This window comes from Pelodiscus sinensis, chromosome 3 (genome assembly GCF_052426305.1).
Source record: "Pelodiscus sinensis isolate ZL-2025 chromosome 3, ASM5242630v1, whole genome shotgun sequence".
Classification (NCBI taxonomy): Eukaryota; Metazoa; Chordata; order Testudines; family Trionychidae; genus Pelodiscus; species Pelodiscus sinensis.
The window spans coordinates 144,626,720-144,641,620 of NC_143054.1; the positions used below are offsets into that span (position 1 = coordinate 144,626,720).

General features: G+C 48.7%; 1 protein-coding gene across 1 annotated transcript in view; it reads left to right on the forward strand.

Moving 5' to 3' along the window:
* The window catches only part of DNAH8 (dynein axonemal heavy chain 8), a 611,430-nt gene that overhangs the window by 160,986 nt on the left and 435,543 nt on the right, over positions 1-14,901 (forward strand). Inside the window, exons 19-20 of the mRNA XM_025186355.3 lie at positions 646-726; positions 8,702-8,818. Coding sequence (XP_025042140.3) covers positions 646-726; positions 8,702-8,818 — 198 coding nt within the window. The remainder of the gene's footprint in view (positions 1-645; positions 727-8,701; positions 8,819-14,901) is intronic.

Genomic DNA, 14,901 nt, shown 5'->3' on the forward strand with positions numbered 1-14,901 from the left:
GGAGATATGGTGGACTGAAAATGCAGTAGGAAAACCTCTGAAAACGAAATGTTGGAAAACCCTAACTTCTTGTGGGATTTATTCTAAGCATGCCAGAAAACTTCTACCTCTTCACTGCACCACCCACTCCTCCGCGTCCCCCTGCACAGGGCTCCCAGATGAATGACCTACCCCTCTGCCTGGCTGCTGCCCATGGCCTGATCTCCCTGTACCTGGGTTTTGTGATCCAGGAACATTCCTGGTACTGCTGGACCACAGATGTTGCTGGATCAGAGAGTCCCAGTTAAAAGAGGTATAACCTGTAGTCTTGAACAAGGACAGGTGTTTTGTGCTTCCTAAACATAAGGGATGATGTTTTGTCTGGGACTTCTGGATAGGGACTATATATGTGAGGTGGAAAGTGTCCTATTTAATTTTTTTCCTCTTTTGCACTCACATGCCCATACAAGAAAACATAATCTTACTGTTTTTCAATGAGATAAAAAATAGAAAAATGCTGTAAGTATTCATGTCAAATTCTGCATTACCATTTTCCTCCTTCCTTATGTCTATAATTATTTATTTGTTTGCTTCTCTGAAAATCTTCAATAAAGAAAAAATATATTAAAATATTGCTAATAAAATTGTCATTTTTAATATTAACAGAATCTTCTGCAATGTTATGAAGATTTGTGTCAGGAAATACCAACAGTGTTTGTAAATTTGATGGCACCAAAAACGAAAAAGGTTGGTGATGCTAAATATATTTTTATACTTTGAATATTTCAGAAGTTCATGTTGCTTTAGATTTGTTTGTAATTTTCTTAATACTAAGATTTCAAGTTAAACAATTCTGCACCGTAGAATTGTACTGATTCACATTAATGCCAGGGAGACTCCCTGCATATTATGAAATGTTATGATTTAGCAAGTAAATAAGGGTATGTCTACATTACAGCACTAATTCGAACTAACTTAATTCAAATTAGTTAATTCGAACTAAGCTAATTCGAACTAGTGCATCTAGACCTAAAAACTAATTCGAATTAGCATTTTGCTAATTTGAAATAGCATGTCCACATTGAGTGGGCCCTGAACTGAAGTTAAGGCTGGCCGGAACCAGTGCTGGCAGGGCATCAGGTTAGGACTTAGAGTGTGGAGCTGCTGCCTCAGGCTAGCCGAGGGCGGTGCTTAAAGGGACCCGACCTCCACCCCAAACAGAAAGTTCTCAGGGTTCCCTGCTTGCTTGTCTACCTCGATGAGGGACAGCAAAGCAGTCCTGACTTGGAGTGCCCTGAGTGCCCACACTCGGCACATTACAGCACTCGGCCATCAGCCCGGCTGCACTTGCCGCAGGCTGCCATCCATGGGGGGTCAATCGGAGGGCTGTCAGGATCCAGGAGGCCCTGCAGGAGAGCTTCCACCCGGAGGAGCCCACAGAGCCACCCCAGTCCTCCCCATCAGGGGCTCGTGCCCCATTCCTCCCTCACCTCCTTCCACTTACCCCTCCCTAGCCCCCTTTCCTGATGTAAAAAATAAAGGACACGTGTGTTCAAAAATAGAAACTCTATATTTAACAAAACTGGGGGTGGGGGGGATTAATCTCTGGGGAGACTGGGAAAAGGAGGTGGAAGAGGGGAAGAGAGAGGGTGGAAGAGGGGAGGGTGAAACCTGGGAGGAGGGAGCTGGAAGGGGGAAGAAGGGGGAGGGGAAGTATAAAACTATGGTATGCCATATCTTCAGTTCTGTGTACAGATGTGGTCTCCTCACCTCAAAAAAGATATTTTGGCCTTGGAAAGGGTTCAGAAAAGGGCAACTACAATGATTAGGGGTTTGGAACAGGTCCCATATGAAGAGCAGCTAAAGAGACTGGGACTTTTCAGCTTAGAAAAGAGAAGACTGAGGGGGAATATGATAGAGGTCTATAAAAGCATGAGTGGTGTGGAGAGGGTGAATAAAGAAAAGTTCTTCATTAGTTCCCATAATAGAAGGACTAGAGGACACCAAATGAAATGAATGGACAGTAGGTTTAAAACTAATAAGCGAAAGTTGTTCTTCACACAGCACATAATCAACGTGTGGAACTCCTTGCCACAGGAGGCTGTGAAGGCTAGAACTATAACAGAATTTAAAGAGAAGTTAGATAAATTCATGGAGGTTGGGTCCATGGAGTGCTATTAGCCAGGGAGTAGGAGTGGTGTCCCTCGCCTCTGTTTGTGGAAGGCTGGAGATGGATGGCACGAGACAAATCGCTTGGTCATTGTCTTCGGTTTATCCCCTCCGGGGTACCTGGTGCTGGCCGCTGTCGGCAGACAGGCTACTGGGCTAGATGGACCTTTGGTCTGACCCAGTACGGCCATTCTTATGTTCTTATGTTCTAAGCTCAGGGCTTAGGGTCGGGGGTCTCACTGGACCAACTTGATTTTCATGCAGACCTGCTCCTGGGTTCGCATGTGGCCTTTGGTGGCCAGGCTGGCAGCTATCCTGCCCTAGAGAGCCGCATTCCTGTGCCTAGTGTGGAGGTCATGGACATTGGAGGCCTCCCTACAACCTCAATGAGATCCACGATCTCCGCACTAGACCAGGCGGGCACCCGCCTCTTACAGCCCCCGGCAGGCTCCTGTGAGCCGCCAGCCTGGACCTGGGAAGAGGCGGAGGTCTGGGTGGCAGCGGGTGGCTTGCTCATGCCGTGCCAGGTGCAGGGTCTGCTTGCTGGGCGCTGGAAGGCTTGCAACTGGCACAAGCACTGTAGCCAGACCGTGTCCCTTTAAGGGCTCCAGGGCCAGGAGGGGGGCAGAAAAGTTTCCCTGGTTTGGCCCAGAGTGGCCACCAGGGCAAGCTGGGAAGGGCTAGCCTCCAACTAGTTCGAATTAAGTGGCTACACAGCCCTTAATTCGAACTACTTAATTCGAACTAGGCATTAATCCTCATAGAATGAGGTTTACCTAGTTCGAATTAAGAGCTCCGCTAGTTCGAATTAAGTTCGAACTAGCAGTTTGCATGTATAGACGCTATGAAAGTTAATTCGAACTAACGTCATGTACTAGTCCCAGCCCCATCCCTGATTCTCTCCTCATTCCTCCTTCCATGCCCCTCACAGGTTCTTTCCCCAGTCCCTCCCTTGTTACATTTGCCCCAATTAAACAAAAATAGTTTTTTTTTCAAAACAAAAAATTGTGGCTTATGTGTCTGCAGGGGGAGAGAAAGGAGGGAGGAGAAGGGGAGAAGGGAAGGCAGGGGAAGGGAGGAATGGGGGAGGAAAGACACACTGGGCCACTGCAGAAGCCCCTTGTGGGGAAGCCCAGGGGAGAGTCTCACAGCTGGCCTTGGCTGAAACTCTCCCTCAGGACCTCCCAGATGCGCACAGCCCATGATGGACCTGCTGGATGGCAGCTGTGCACGGCTGCTCGAAGGCCCTGGCAAGCCACTTGGCCTCTGCCCCCTACCCTGGCAGGAATGACTCACCCTTGTGTTCACAAAAGTTGTGGAGGACACAACACGCAACTAACACTTGAGGGGACGTTACAATCGCTGAGGTCAAGATGGGTGAGGAGGCAACAGAATCTCCCTTTCAGACCAGAGGTGTCCTCCACAACAATGTGGGCTGTGCTGAGCCTGCCATTGAAGCATTTCTTGCTTTGGTTAAGGTGTCCAGTAAATAGTTTCATCATCCAGGGGAGCAGAAGGTAGGCTGCATCCCCTACAATGCACATTGGCATGTCTCTGTTCCCAACCTTGATGACGTGGTTGGGGAAAAAAGTGCTGGCGTGCAGCTTCTGGAAGATGCTGGAGTTTTGGAAGATGTGGGCATTGTGCACCTTCCCCGACTACCCAATGTTGATGTCCATGAACTGGCCTCAGTGGACCACGAGGGCCTGCAGAACCATCTAAAAGTACCCATTGTGGTTGATGTATTTGGATGCCCGGTGGTCGGGGCCCTGAATGGGGATATGGGTGCCATCAATAGCCCCCCCACAGTTGGGGAAGCCCAGGGCAGCAAAGCCAGTGATGATGGGGTCCACATTGCCCAAGTCGAAGACCTTGCACAGCAGGACAGTGTTGATGGCCCTTACCTCCTGTAGAAGGACACAAACAGAGAATCACAGGGTTGTCATAGCCCTCAGGAGGTCCCCAAGCCCAAGCCCCTTTCCCTCTGCACACACCAGGAGTAATCCCTACTTACCCCCTCCCCTAGCAGGGCTTTGTGAAGGCGGGACTGAAAACCCTCCCGGGGAGGGGGCTTCCACCACCACCATCAACAGCACCAGTGCTTGTTCCCTAGTATACCCCATTCCAGCAGTTCATTGACCTCCCGGGACAATAGCACAAGAGAATCATACCTGTATGAGCACAGTAGATCTCCCCATGCCAAACTGGTTCTCGATGGAGTGGTAGCTGCGTGGTGTGGCGAGCTTCCACTACCAATGGCAATCTCGTCCATCCTTCCTTCAACAGGGAGGATGGATGAGAACACCACAAGCTGTCCCAATACGCAGTAAGAAAAGCAAATATGGTAGGCGACCAGATTGTCTTACCGGAGAAATCCTTGGTGAGCTTAAACACAAACAGGAAGCTTACAAGAAGTGGAAACTTGGACAGATGACTAGGGAAGAGTATAAATATATTGCGTGATAAGTCAGAGGAGTTATAAGGAAGGCAAAAGCACAATTGGAATTGCAACTAGCAAGGGATGTGAAGGGTAACAAGATAGGTTTCTACAGTCATGTTAGAAATAAGAGGGTGATCAGAGAAGATGTGGGGCCCTTACTGGATGAGGGAGGTAACCTAGTGACAGATGATGTGGGAAAAGCTGAAGTACTCAATGCTTTCTTTGCCTCTGTCTTCACAGACAAGGTCAGCGCCAGACTAATGCACTAGGCAATACAGTATGGGAAGGAGGTGAGCAGCCCTTAGTGGGGAAAGAACAGGTTAGGAATGATTTAGAAAAGCTAAACATACACAAATCCATGAGTCTGGATTTAATGCATCCGAGGGTACTGAGGGAGTTGGCAAATGTCATTGCAGAGCTTTTCGCCATTATCTTTGAAAACTCTTGGAAATCGGGAGAGATCCCAGATGATTGGAAAAAGGCAAATGTAGCGCCCATCTTTAAAAAAGGGAAGAAGGACAATCCAGGGCACTACAGACCAGTCAGCCTTACCTCAGTCCCTGGAAAAATCATGGAGGGGATTCTCAAGGAATCCATTTTGAAGCACTTGGAAGAAGGGAAAGTGATCAGGAATTGTCAACATGGATTCACCAAGGGCAAGTCATGCCTGACCAATCTCATTAGCTTCTGTGATGGGATAACTGGCTCTGTCGACATGGGGAAGTTGGTGGATGTGATATACCTTGACTTTTGCAAAGCTTTTGATACGGTCTCCCACAATATTCTTGCCAATAAGTTAACGGAGTATGGATTGGATAAATGGATTGTAAGATGTATAGAAAGCTGGCTACACTGTTGGGCCCAATGGGTAGTGATCAATGGCTCAATGTCAGGTTGGTGGTCGGTTTCTAGCGGAGTGCCCTAAGGATTGGTTCTAGGACCAATTTTGTTCATCATCTTTATTAAAGACGTGTTGAGGGGATGGATTGCACCCTCAGCAAGGTTGCAGATGACACTAATCTAAGGGGAGAGGTAGATACGCTGGAGGGCAGGGATAGGATCCAGAGTAACCTAAACAGATTAGAGGACTGGACCAAAAGATGTCTGATGAGGTTCAACAAGGACAAGTGTAGAGTCCTGCACTTGAGACGGAAGAATCCCTCCGTCTCAGGTTGGGGACCGACTGGCTAAGTAGCAGTTCTGTAGAAAATGACCTGGGGATTATAGTGAATGGGAAGCTGGATATGAGTCAACAGTGTGCCCCTGTAGCCAAGAAGGCTAATGGCATATAAGGTTGCATTAGGAGAAGCATTGCCAGCAGATCCAGAGAAGTGATTATTCCCCTTTATTCAGCTCTGGTGAGGCCACATCTGGAGCATTGTGTCCAGTTCTGGGCACCTCAACATAGAAAGGATGTGGATGCATTGGAGAGGGTCCAGAGGAGGGCGACCAAAATGAGAGCCTCAGAGCATCAGAAATGGAAGAAAAAGAAGATGAAAAAAGGAGGACATAACATCCTCTTACCTGAACAAAATATTCATGCTTTAAACATCATGGCTACGTCTACACTGGCCCCTTTTCCTGAAGGGGCATGTAAATTTCACTAGTCGTCGTAGGGAAATCCGCGGGGGATTTAAATATCCCCCGCGGCATTTAAATAAAAATGTCCGCCGCTTTTTTCCGGCTTTTATAAAAGCCGGAAAAGAGCGTCTAGACTGGCCCCGATCCTCCGGAAAAAGTGCCCTTTTCCGGAGGGTCTTATTCCTACTTTGAATAAGGAATAAGAGCCTCCGGAAGAGGGCACTTTTTCCGGAGGATCGGGGCCAGTCTAGACGCTATTTTCCGGCTTTTTTAAAAGCCGGAAAAAAGCGGCGGACATTTTTATTTAAATGCCGCGGGGGATATTTAAATCCCCCGCGGATTTCCCTACGACGACTAGTGAAATTTACATGCCCCTTCCGGAAAAGGGGCCAGTGTAGACGTAGCCCATCAGTTTCCACTTTAATTCTGGCCATGAAAGAGACAAACAGCCCTCAAGGCTTTAGTCTTTTTCAAATAGAAAGCCAACAGTCTCCTGACATCTTCGATGTGAAGAATGGTATATTTTCTAGTCAGATGAAATTTAGAATGAAAAATTGAGAACTGAATGACCTGATGGATGTGAAAGTCTGAGGTTACCTTTGGCAAAAAAATAGGGATGTGGCTGGGAAGGACAGCAAGGATTTTAGAAATATTATTGGGAGTGCAGCAACAAGACTTAGGGTATGTCTACACTACAAAGTTAATTCGAACTAAAGGACGTTAGTTCGAATTAACTTTGATAGGTGCTACACTAGCACTCCGCTAGGTCGAACTTAATTCGAACTAGCGGGGTGCTTAGTTCGAACTAGGTAAACCTCATTCTACGAGGACTAAGCCTAGTTCAAACTTACTAGTTCGAATTAAGGGGTGTGTAGCCCCTTAATTCGAACTAGTGGGAGGCTAGCCCTCCCCAGCTTTCCCTGGTGGCCACTCTGGCCAACACCAGGGACACTCTATTGCCCCCCTCCCGGCTCCGGACCCCTTAAAGGGGCACGGGCTGGCTACAGTGCCCGTGCCAGGTGCAAGCCTGCCTGCAGACCCTGCACCTGGCACGGCTTGAGCCAGCCACCCGATGCCCCCCAGCCCTCCCCCTCTTCCCGGGACCAGGCTGGCGGCTCCCGGGAGCTTGCCCGGGACAGCAAGAGGTGGGCACCCGCCTGGTCTAGTGCGGACATCGTGGACCTCATCCACGACGTCCGCACTAGGCACAGGAAAGTGGCCATCTAGGGCAGGAGAGCTGCCAGCCTGGCCACCCAGGAGCAGGTGTGCATGAAAATCAAGGTGGTCCACTGAGACCCCTGACCCTGAGCCCTGAGCTTACAATGGCCGTCCTGGGTCAGACCAAAGGTCCATCTAGCCCAGTAGCCTGTCTGCTGACAGCGGCCAACCCTAAGGACCCTGGAGGGGATGGACCAAAGACAGTGACCAAGCCATTTGTCTCGTGCCATCCCTCTCCAGCCTTCCACAAACTTTGGGCAGGGACACCACTCCTACCCCCTGGCTAATAGCACTCCATGGATCCAACCTCCATCACTTTATCTCACTTCTCTTTAAACTCTGTTCTAGTTGTAGCCTTCACAGCCTCCTGCAGCAAGGAGTTCCACAGGTTGACTCTTTGCTTTGTGAAGAACAACTTTCTGTTACTAGTTTGAAGCCTGCTACCCATTCCTTTCCTTTGGTGTCCTCTAGTCCTTCTATTATAGGAACTAATGAAGAACTTTTCTTGATGCACCCTCTCCACCCCACTCATGCTTTTATAGACCTCTATCCTATCCCCCCTCAGTCTCCTCTTTTCTAAACTGAAAAGTCCCAGTCTCTTTAGACTCTCTTCATATGGGACCTGTTCCAAACCTCTGATCATTGTAGTTGCCCTCCCCTCTCCCACCTCCTTTTCCCAGTCTCCCCGAGTTTTGTTCAATAAAGAGAGATTCTATTTTTGACCACACATTTTCTTTATTTTGTACATCAGGAAGGGGGGCTAGGGAAGTTTAAGTGGAAGGAGGTGAGGGAGGAATGGGGTATGAGCCCCCGATGGGGAGGACTGGGCTGGCTCTGCGGGCTTCTGGGGGTGGAAGCTCGTTCCAAGAGGCGTACAGATAGTGCGGAATGGCTTGCTAGTTCGAACTATCTAGCCCGTGCCGCGTGTAGCCGCGCGGCACGGGGTTTGAACGAGCCGGCATTTAAAAATGGTGCCGGCCGGCTTATGCAAATGAAGCCCGGGAAATTCAAATCCCGGGCTTCATTTGCAAGTGCGGTATGCCTACATTACCTCGCTAGTTCGAACTAGCGGGGTAGTGTAGACATACCCTTTGAGAATTGTCAGCATATATTGAACAAACATTGAATAAATCTCTGCAGATTTCCTTGAAGTAAAAAAGCATAGATGCAAACTGACAAACTTTTTCTTTCAGTAATGAGCACAGGACCATTGTTCATTTTTATAATAATCCATCCTGTGCTATGTTCGTAACATTATTTCTTTTCTATATTTTAGCTATCACAATTTTTGTTTTATTTTTATTGTTTGTTTAGGTAGAATCTGTGTTGAGACAAGGACTTACTATATTAACTTGGTCATCTCTGACATTAGACAGTTTTTTTCAAGAAGTTGATGAAGTTATGAATATGTTTAAGCAGCTTTTGAAAAAGGTATGCATATTTGCCAAAATAATTAAAATTATATATTTTGGAAAAACTTTCAAATATACTTTCATATGATTTTAGAATTTTTCACTGCAAAAATAACCTGTACTTTGTACTAAGTTAATTATTTAACTTTTATTTTCATGTAAGAAACTTCTTAACTAAGATTAAAATTAAATTCCTAACACTTCGAGATAAGATTTTGCAACATAGAAATATGCCTCTTTTTAAAGCAAATGGTGGTATTCACATGCATTTTGTTTAGAAGAATGATAAGGTTCTTCTTTGAGTGATGTCCTCATGGGTGCTCCACTACAGGTGTCGAGTTTGTTCAAGAGCCACAGATCGGAGTTTTCAACAGCAGTCGTCAGCTGGACCATGCATGCACCGTCAGAGTCTTGTGATGTTCATGCTCTTTCTCTCGTGCACGTGGTCTGGCTCCTGCCAGTTCCTTCATTGCTGCCCTTGGTCGCAGACAGAGCGAGCTCTTCTCCTCAACTGTTGATCAAAAAATTAAGAGTTCTGTTAGTTAGTTTACTACTCCTGTAGGGTATGTCTACACTACCCCGCTAGTTCGAACTAGCGGGGGTAATGTAGTCATCCGCAGTTGCAAATGAAGCCCGGGATTTGAATTTCCCAGGCTTCATTTGCATGAAGCTGGCCGGCGCCATTTTTAAATGCCGGCTAGTTCGAACCCCGTGCCGCGCGTGGAACGAGGTGTACAGCTAGTTCGGATTAGGAAGCCTAATCCGAACTAGCTACTCCGTGCCACGTGTGGCCGCGCAGCACAGGGTTCGAACTAGCCGGCATTTAAAAATGGCGCCGGCCGGCTTCATTTGCAACTGCGGATGACTACATTACCCCCGCTAGTTCGAGCCAGCGGGGTAGTGTAGACATACCCGAACATAGTTATAGCTCATATCACAGTTATTTAATTAGTTTGTAGTTACTTGTTAAAAACATTTTTTTACAGCCTTTACCGTTTTTCTGACCCCTCTCCCCCAAAAAAAGACAAAAAAGGGAAACAAGAAGAAAGTACTGAGGTTATACAATTGAGATAAACTCCCAACAGTTTCCCTCTCACAATGCCAAGTTTGCCAGGTTTCAAAAAATGTGACACAAGACGAAGCCATGCCAGTGTGGGACGGATACTTGGCATGTATCCGATGCCTAGAAGAGGCTCATGTGCCTCAGAAATGCCCTCATTGTTCAAAGCTCATGGCTAGAGCTCATTGTGATAGGGAGATGTGACTACACATGCTCCTCTTTGAAAAAGCACTGCAACCTGCAGACGTTATAGCCATGGCTCCTTTAGAGCCCCCGGAGGCGCAAAAGCACAGTACTTCCTTCCCTCACTATGGGGTCTGTATTAAAAAAACTCACTTCTCCAGCACGCTCCTTGCCACTGGTACTAGTGACCAGGATCAACACTGCGGATAAGCCGGGTACCTCCAACACCACTCTGCCACGTCCTAAGGCACTCTCGGACCCGAAGAGCCAGCACCAAGCACTGCCGTGCTGATAACAGGGAGGGAGTCTGGGCACTCAGCACCGAAAGCATCATCGGCACTGGCAGCCGCACCGAAAAAGACTCGGTGCCACAACCTACGCCACCGACACCACCAGCCAAGCTGGCACCTTGCCCTTCCCTAGTACTGGATGCACTGGATACATGGTTGGAACTGAGGAAGACTTGGGAAAAGTCGAATACAGCATGTAGCCCTAGTCCTTCTTTGACCTTTTCATCGGCCCCATCTCCTTCACCACCAGCATCAAGATCACCGCTATTTACGGTCACCATATTTTCTGAACCAAAAATAGGGATACCTTGGCCACACCTCCTGAAACCATTAGCCATGCCCCTGACCTCTTAGGCCCTGCCCACCTGCCACAGGAAGTCCCACCCTGGGATAGTATTTCCGGGGTCAAGATGAACACATGACTTGAAGTAAAGGATGTCATGTGACCCCTCTAAGAACTCCTCCCACCATCCTCTACCTATAGGGATGGATTTAGGCCCCATAGAAGTCCCCCATGCAACTATGTTGCAATTGCATTAACCCAGGATCCAGACCCAGTGTCCCATGATAATGCAGTGCTAGGGGATCTAACCTCAATTCAACCCTCACCAAGGTGGCCCTCAACTGAGACACCTCATTCCTCCAGCGTTCAAGCCCCAACTTTTCTGGTAGATTTTATGGAGCCCCCTTAGTTTCTGAGTTTGGGACAAAAATGAGGGTTTTTTTTTTTGTATGTGTGACAGGGCTGCCAGAGAATGGGATAGGGATGGAGTGCAGGATCGGGGACGGAGGTGGGAGGCAGAGCAGGGAGAGGTTACAAGGTGTGGGTGGCAGGCAGAGTCCAGAAACATGCTGAGAATAGGGTATCTGGCTAGGAGAAGGGCTCAAGAGCAAGGGAGAGTGCAGTGTGTGGCAAAGGAGGCTGCAGGAGGAATAGTGGATGCAGGAGAGAAGACCTAGCCCAAGTCCACTATCAGTTTTTTTTAAAGTTATGCAAATTGCACTCCACAATTTTCCTATCTGTTTCCAGAAGTGGCTTTTCTACCAATTGGCCCTGTCTAGATGGGGCCAAATGGCGGAAAAGCCTCCTCTTTTGGAGGAGCCCTTATTCCTCATGAAACACAATACAGGGTTCCGCGAAAGAGCACATTTGCTCTTCTATGATAAAAAAAGGGGAAGAGCAAATGCATGCCCTGGATGCAGCAGAGTTTTTCCAGGATACTCCCCTTCCCCACCCAGCTAGACTGGGGGGGGTGCTTCTCTCTCCCTGCTCCTACTGGGCTGAGGGGGGGCCGCTATTCCCCTCCTCCCCGAACTGGAACTCTCTGCATCATGCCTTCCCCCTTTGTCTGTCCCAGCTGGCAGCCCAGCCACTCACTCAAGCTCACCCAGGCCCTTACAAGCACCGCCTCCCGCCTCTTCTATTGGTTGGATTCCCAGCCGCAGGGAAGTTCTAGAAGCCTCCCTGACTCCTCCCCAGGAGAGGAAGGTGAGGATGAGGAGAAGCAGCGAGGGACCTTTTTCCAGGACAAAGTTGGGATTTTCCGAGGTACCCTGAAACAACATTAAAAATGGCATGGTGTATTAGTGGTATGGTGTATTAGCAGTATGGTGACCATATGGCACCAAAAGTCCTGGAGATTTGGGGCCATATGGTCACCATACCACTAATACATCACGGCTGTGTCTACACTGGCATGAATTTCCGGAACTGCTTAAAACGGAATACTATTCCGTTTTAAGTTTTTCCAGAAAAGGAGCGTCTACATTGGCAGGCTGCTTTTCCGGAAAAGCCCTTTTTCCGGAAAAGCATCTGTGGCCAATGTAGACACACTTTTCCGGAAAAGAGCCCCGATCGTCATTTTCGCGATCGGGGCTTTTTTCCGAAAAAGACTACTGGGCTGTCTACACTGGCCCTTTTCCGGAACAGTGTTCCAGAATAAGGACTTATGCCCGAGCGGGAGCAGCATAGCTTTTCCGGAATAGTGGCTGATTTTGTACAGTAGAGCGTCGTTGCTTTGCCGGAAATTCAAGGGCCAGTGTAGACAGCTCGCAGCTTATCCCGGAAAACCGGCTGATTTTCCGGAATAAGTGGCCCAGTGTAGACACAGCCCACAGGTCTCCTTTGCCTCTACCCCTGACACCATTTCACTACACCGCTCAGCTGAGATATATATGTCTTTCACCTCCCCCTTCATTGAGAGGCTCAGTGATGAGTCACCACTCTCCAATCACATCAGGCCATGATGTGCGCTGGGAGGAACACAGAAGCGCATATTATTCTAGACAGTCGTCACTGAGACATGTGTACTATGATCACCATAGGTACTATTATGAGCAACCATACCTGTCACATGACCGATACCACTATTACTCAAGACATTGGGCCCCCTGCTGCTACAGATCCAGGCATCCACATCATGAACTGTTCCTTCTGCCTACCCCTGCACAGTGCCTCACGTACCTCCTTCCCCACCACACCACTCTGAGCCGGAGGAACAACAGCCGGATACAGCACCCATGGACTACTCCTCTTCTTCACCAGATGAGGCCATCATCCCTGGGGATACATCCCCCCTGATGACCTCAAACAGTTTCAAGAACTATTTAAAAGAGTGGCTGCTTATACTTACTTAAGATAAGTGCTGCAATCGGGTCTTGTATAGCTTGGTACCTCTGTATAGGTAAGTAGGCTCTCACCATGGTGGAGTCCAAATGTGCTCTTATGAACTCTAAATTTTGAGTTGGTTTTAGTGTCGACTTCTGGTCGTTGACAGTCAAACCCAGAGACTCTAATGTTTCTCTCGCCATCACAACCATTCGCCATTCGCGCCTTTGATCAGCCGCGCGTAGGCTGGCAACCGTCAGTTCCTCTCAGCTGCCTCAGGTTGCGGTCGGAGCTCCCTGTGTTCTCATATCTCTTTTCTCAGTAACGATATTAGTTAGTTTTTTCACTATAAATAGTTACATTTAGTGTTAGTTGTGTTCCTGTTCTACAGTTTCTATTGATCTTCTGTAAAAAAAAAAAAAGTTTTTTCTCTTCAAATCAATTTCTTCAAGTGCTACGGCTAAGCGCTAAAGAAGTGAAACTGACAAGGAGCGAAAGACAGAGATCAACAGGGTCGGCATCCAGCCACCCTCACCTGCTCCTAGCAATGCCGGGGTCTCCCGGTTTAAAAAAATGCTCAGTTTGCCGGGAAGCTATGCTGGCGTCTGATGGCCATGACGCTTGCATAAGTTTCCTGGGTGAATCATACGTCCCTCAAAAGTGCACTCACTGTTGCAAGCTCACATCCAGAGCCCTCAGAGAGCGGGAGATAAAGGTCCGAATGATATCCTTTGACAAGGCACTGCAGCCTGACCCAATGCCCTCTTCAGCCACCGCAAAAAGCTCTGTTTGTAAAAGGGGAGTGGCTTCTCCGGGACCGGCGATTTCAAAGAGGGCGAAGCCATCCCCGACATGATCCCTCCCCCCGGCAGCCTCAAGGGCTTTGGCAGCCTCCGAAGTGACCCCCGCGGGGTCCCGACACTCTCCTGGCCCTGGCAACAGGGAATCACAAATGCCGAGGGCTCGGGCTGTTTCAGTGCTGGCATCGGCTCCAGCTCTGCAACTAACAAGTGAGTCAGCACCGGCTTCAGCTTCTCCAGCTTGCGGTACAGCGCTAACGCTGCAACTGACAAGCCAGCTGGTGCCGGTTTCAGCGGCACCAGCTTCAGCAGTGCAGGCTCCAGCGGCACCGCTTGTGATGGCACCAGCTTCAGGATCACTATCTTTGGCGGCACCAGACTCAGGGGTGCAGGTCCTTGACATGGCACCATCAGCAGTTTTAGCAACGTCGGCACCGGGCATTCTGCCAGCACCGACAGCAGAGCAGCTGCAGCTGATCTCCCCGCCACCGCCCTGTTTTCACTCAGTGCAGAGCTCTTCAGTTGCCATGGAAACCGATAGTGCCTCAATGCCTAGGAAAGCACTGTCAAAAACGCATGTAAGGGACAGGTCTGCCTCCCCAGTTTTCTCACCAGGACTATCTCCATCGCCACCAAAGCATGCATGGTATCGTGACTATAGTGTCTCTCCGGTCCATGTAACATACAGACGGCGCAATTACAGAGACATGGTATATTTAGAAGCACAGCGGTCCCACTCACGATCTCGCTCACCCGGATGGTCATCTAGATACGGGTCCTCTAGATGCTCTCCACGACGCGTCTATTACATCCAACACAGTAGTGCACGCTCATCACGTCATTCTTCCCCGTCACGTTCTGAGTGCTACTATGGGCACTGCTATCTCTCATGCGATGACCGTCCCAACCGTGAGCATGTATTATCATTGCATAGGGGATCTTCTTGCAACTGCCGATCACCAACTGCGCAATACTTACCTCAACAACCGCAACAGTTAAACTCACCTCCTCCATCGATAAGTTGATCTATCCAACAGGACCAGTCCGAGCCGGAAGAGGGGCAGCTGTCTGAAGCAGAGGACCCCAAGCCAGAAACTTCTCCAGCGGACTGCGCATCTTCATCACCAGATGAGGCAATATGCCCAGATGAATTATCTCCAC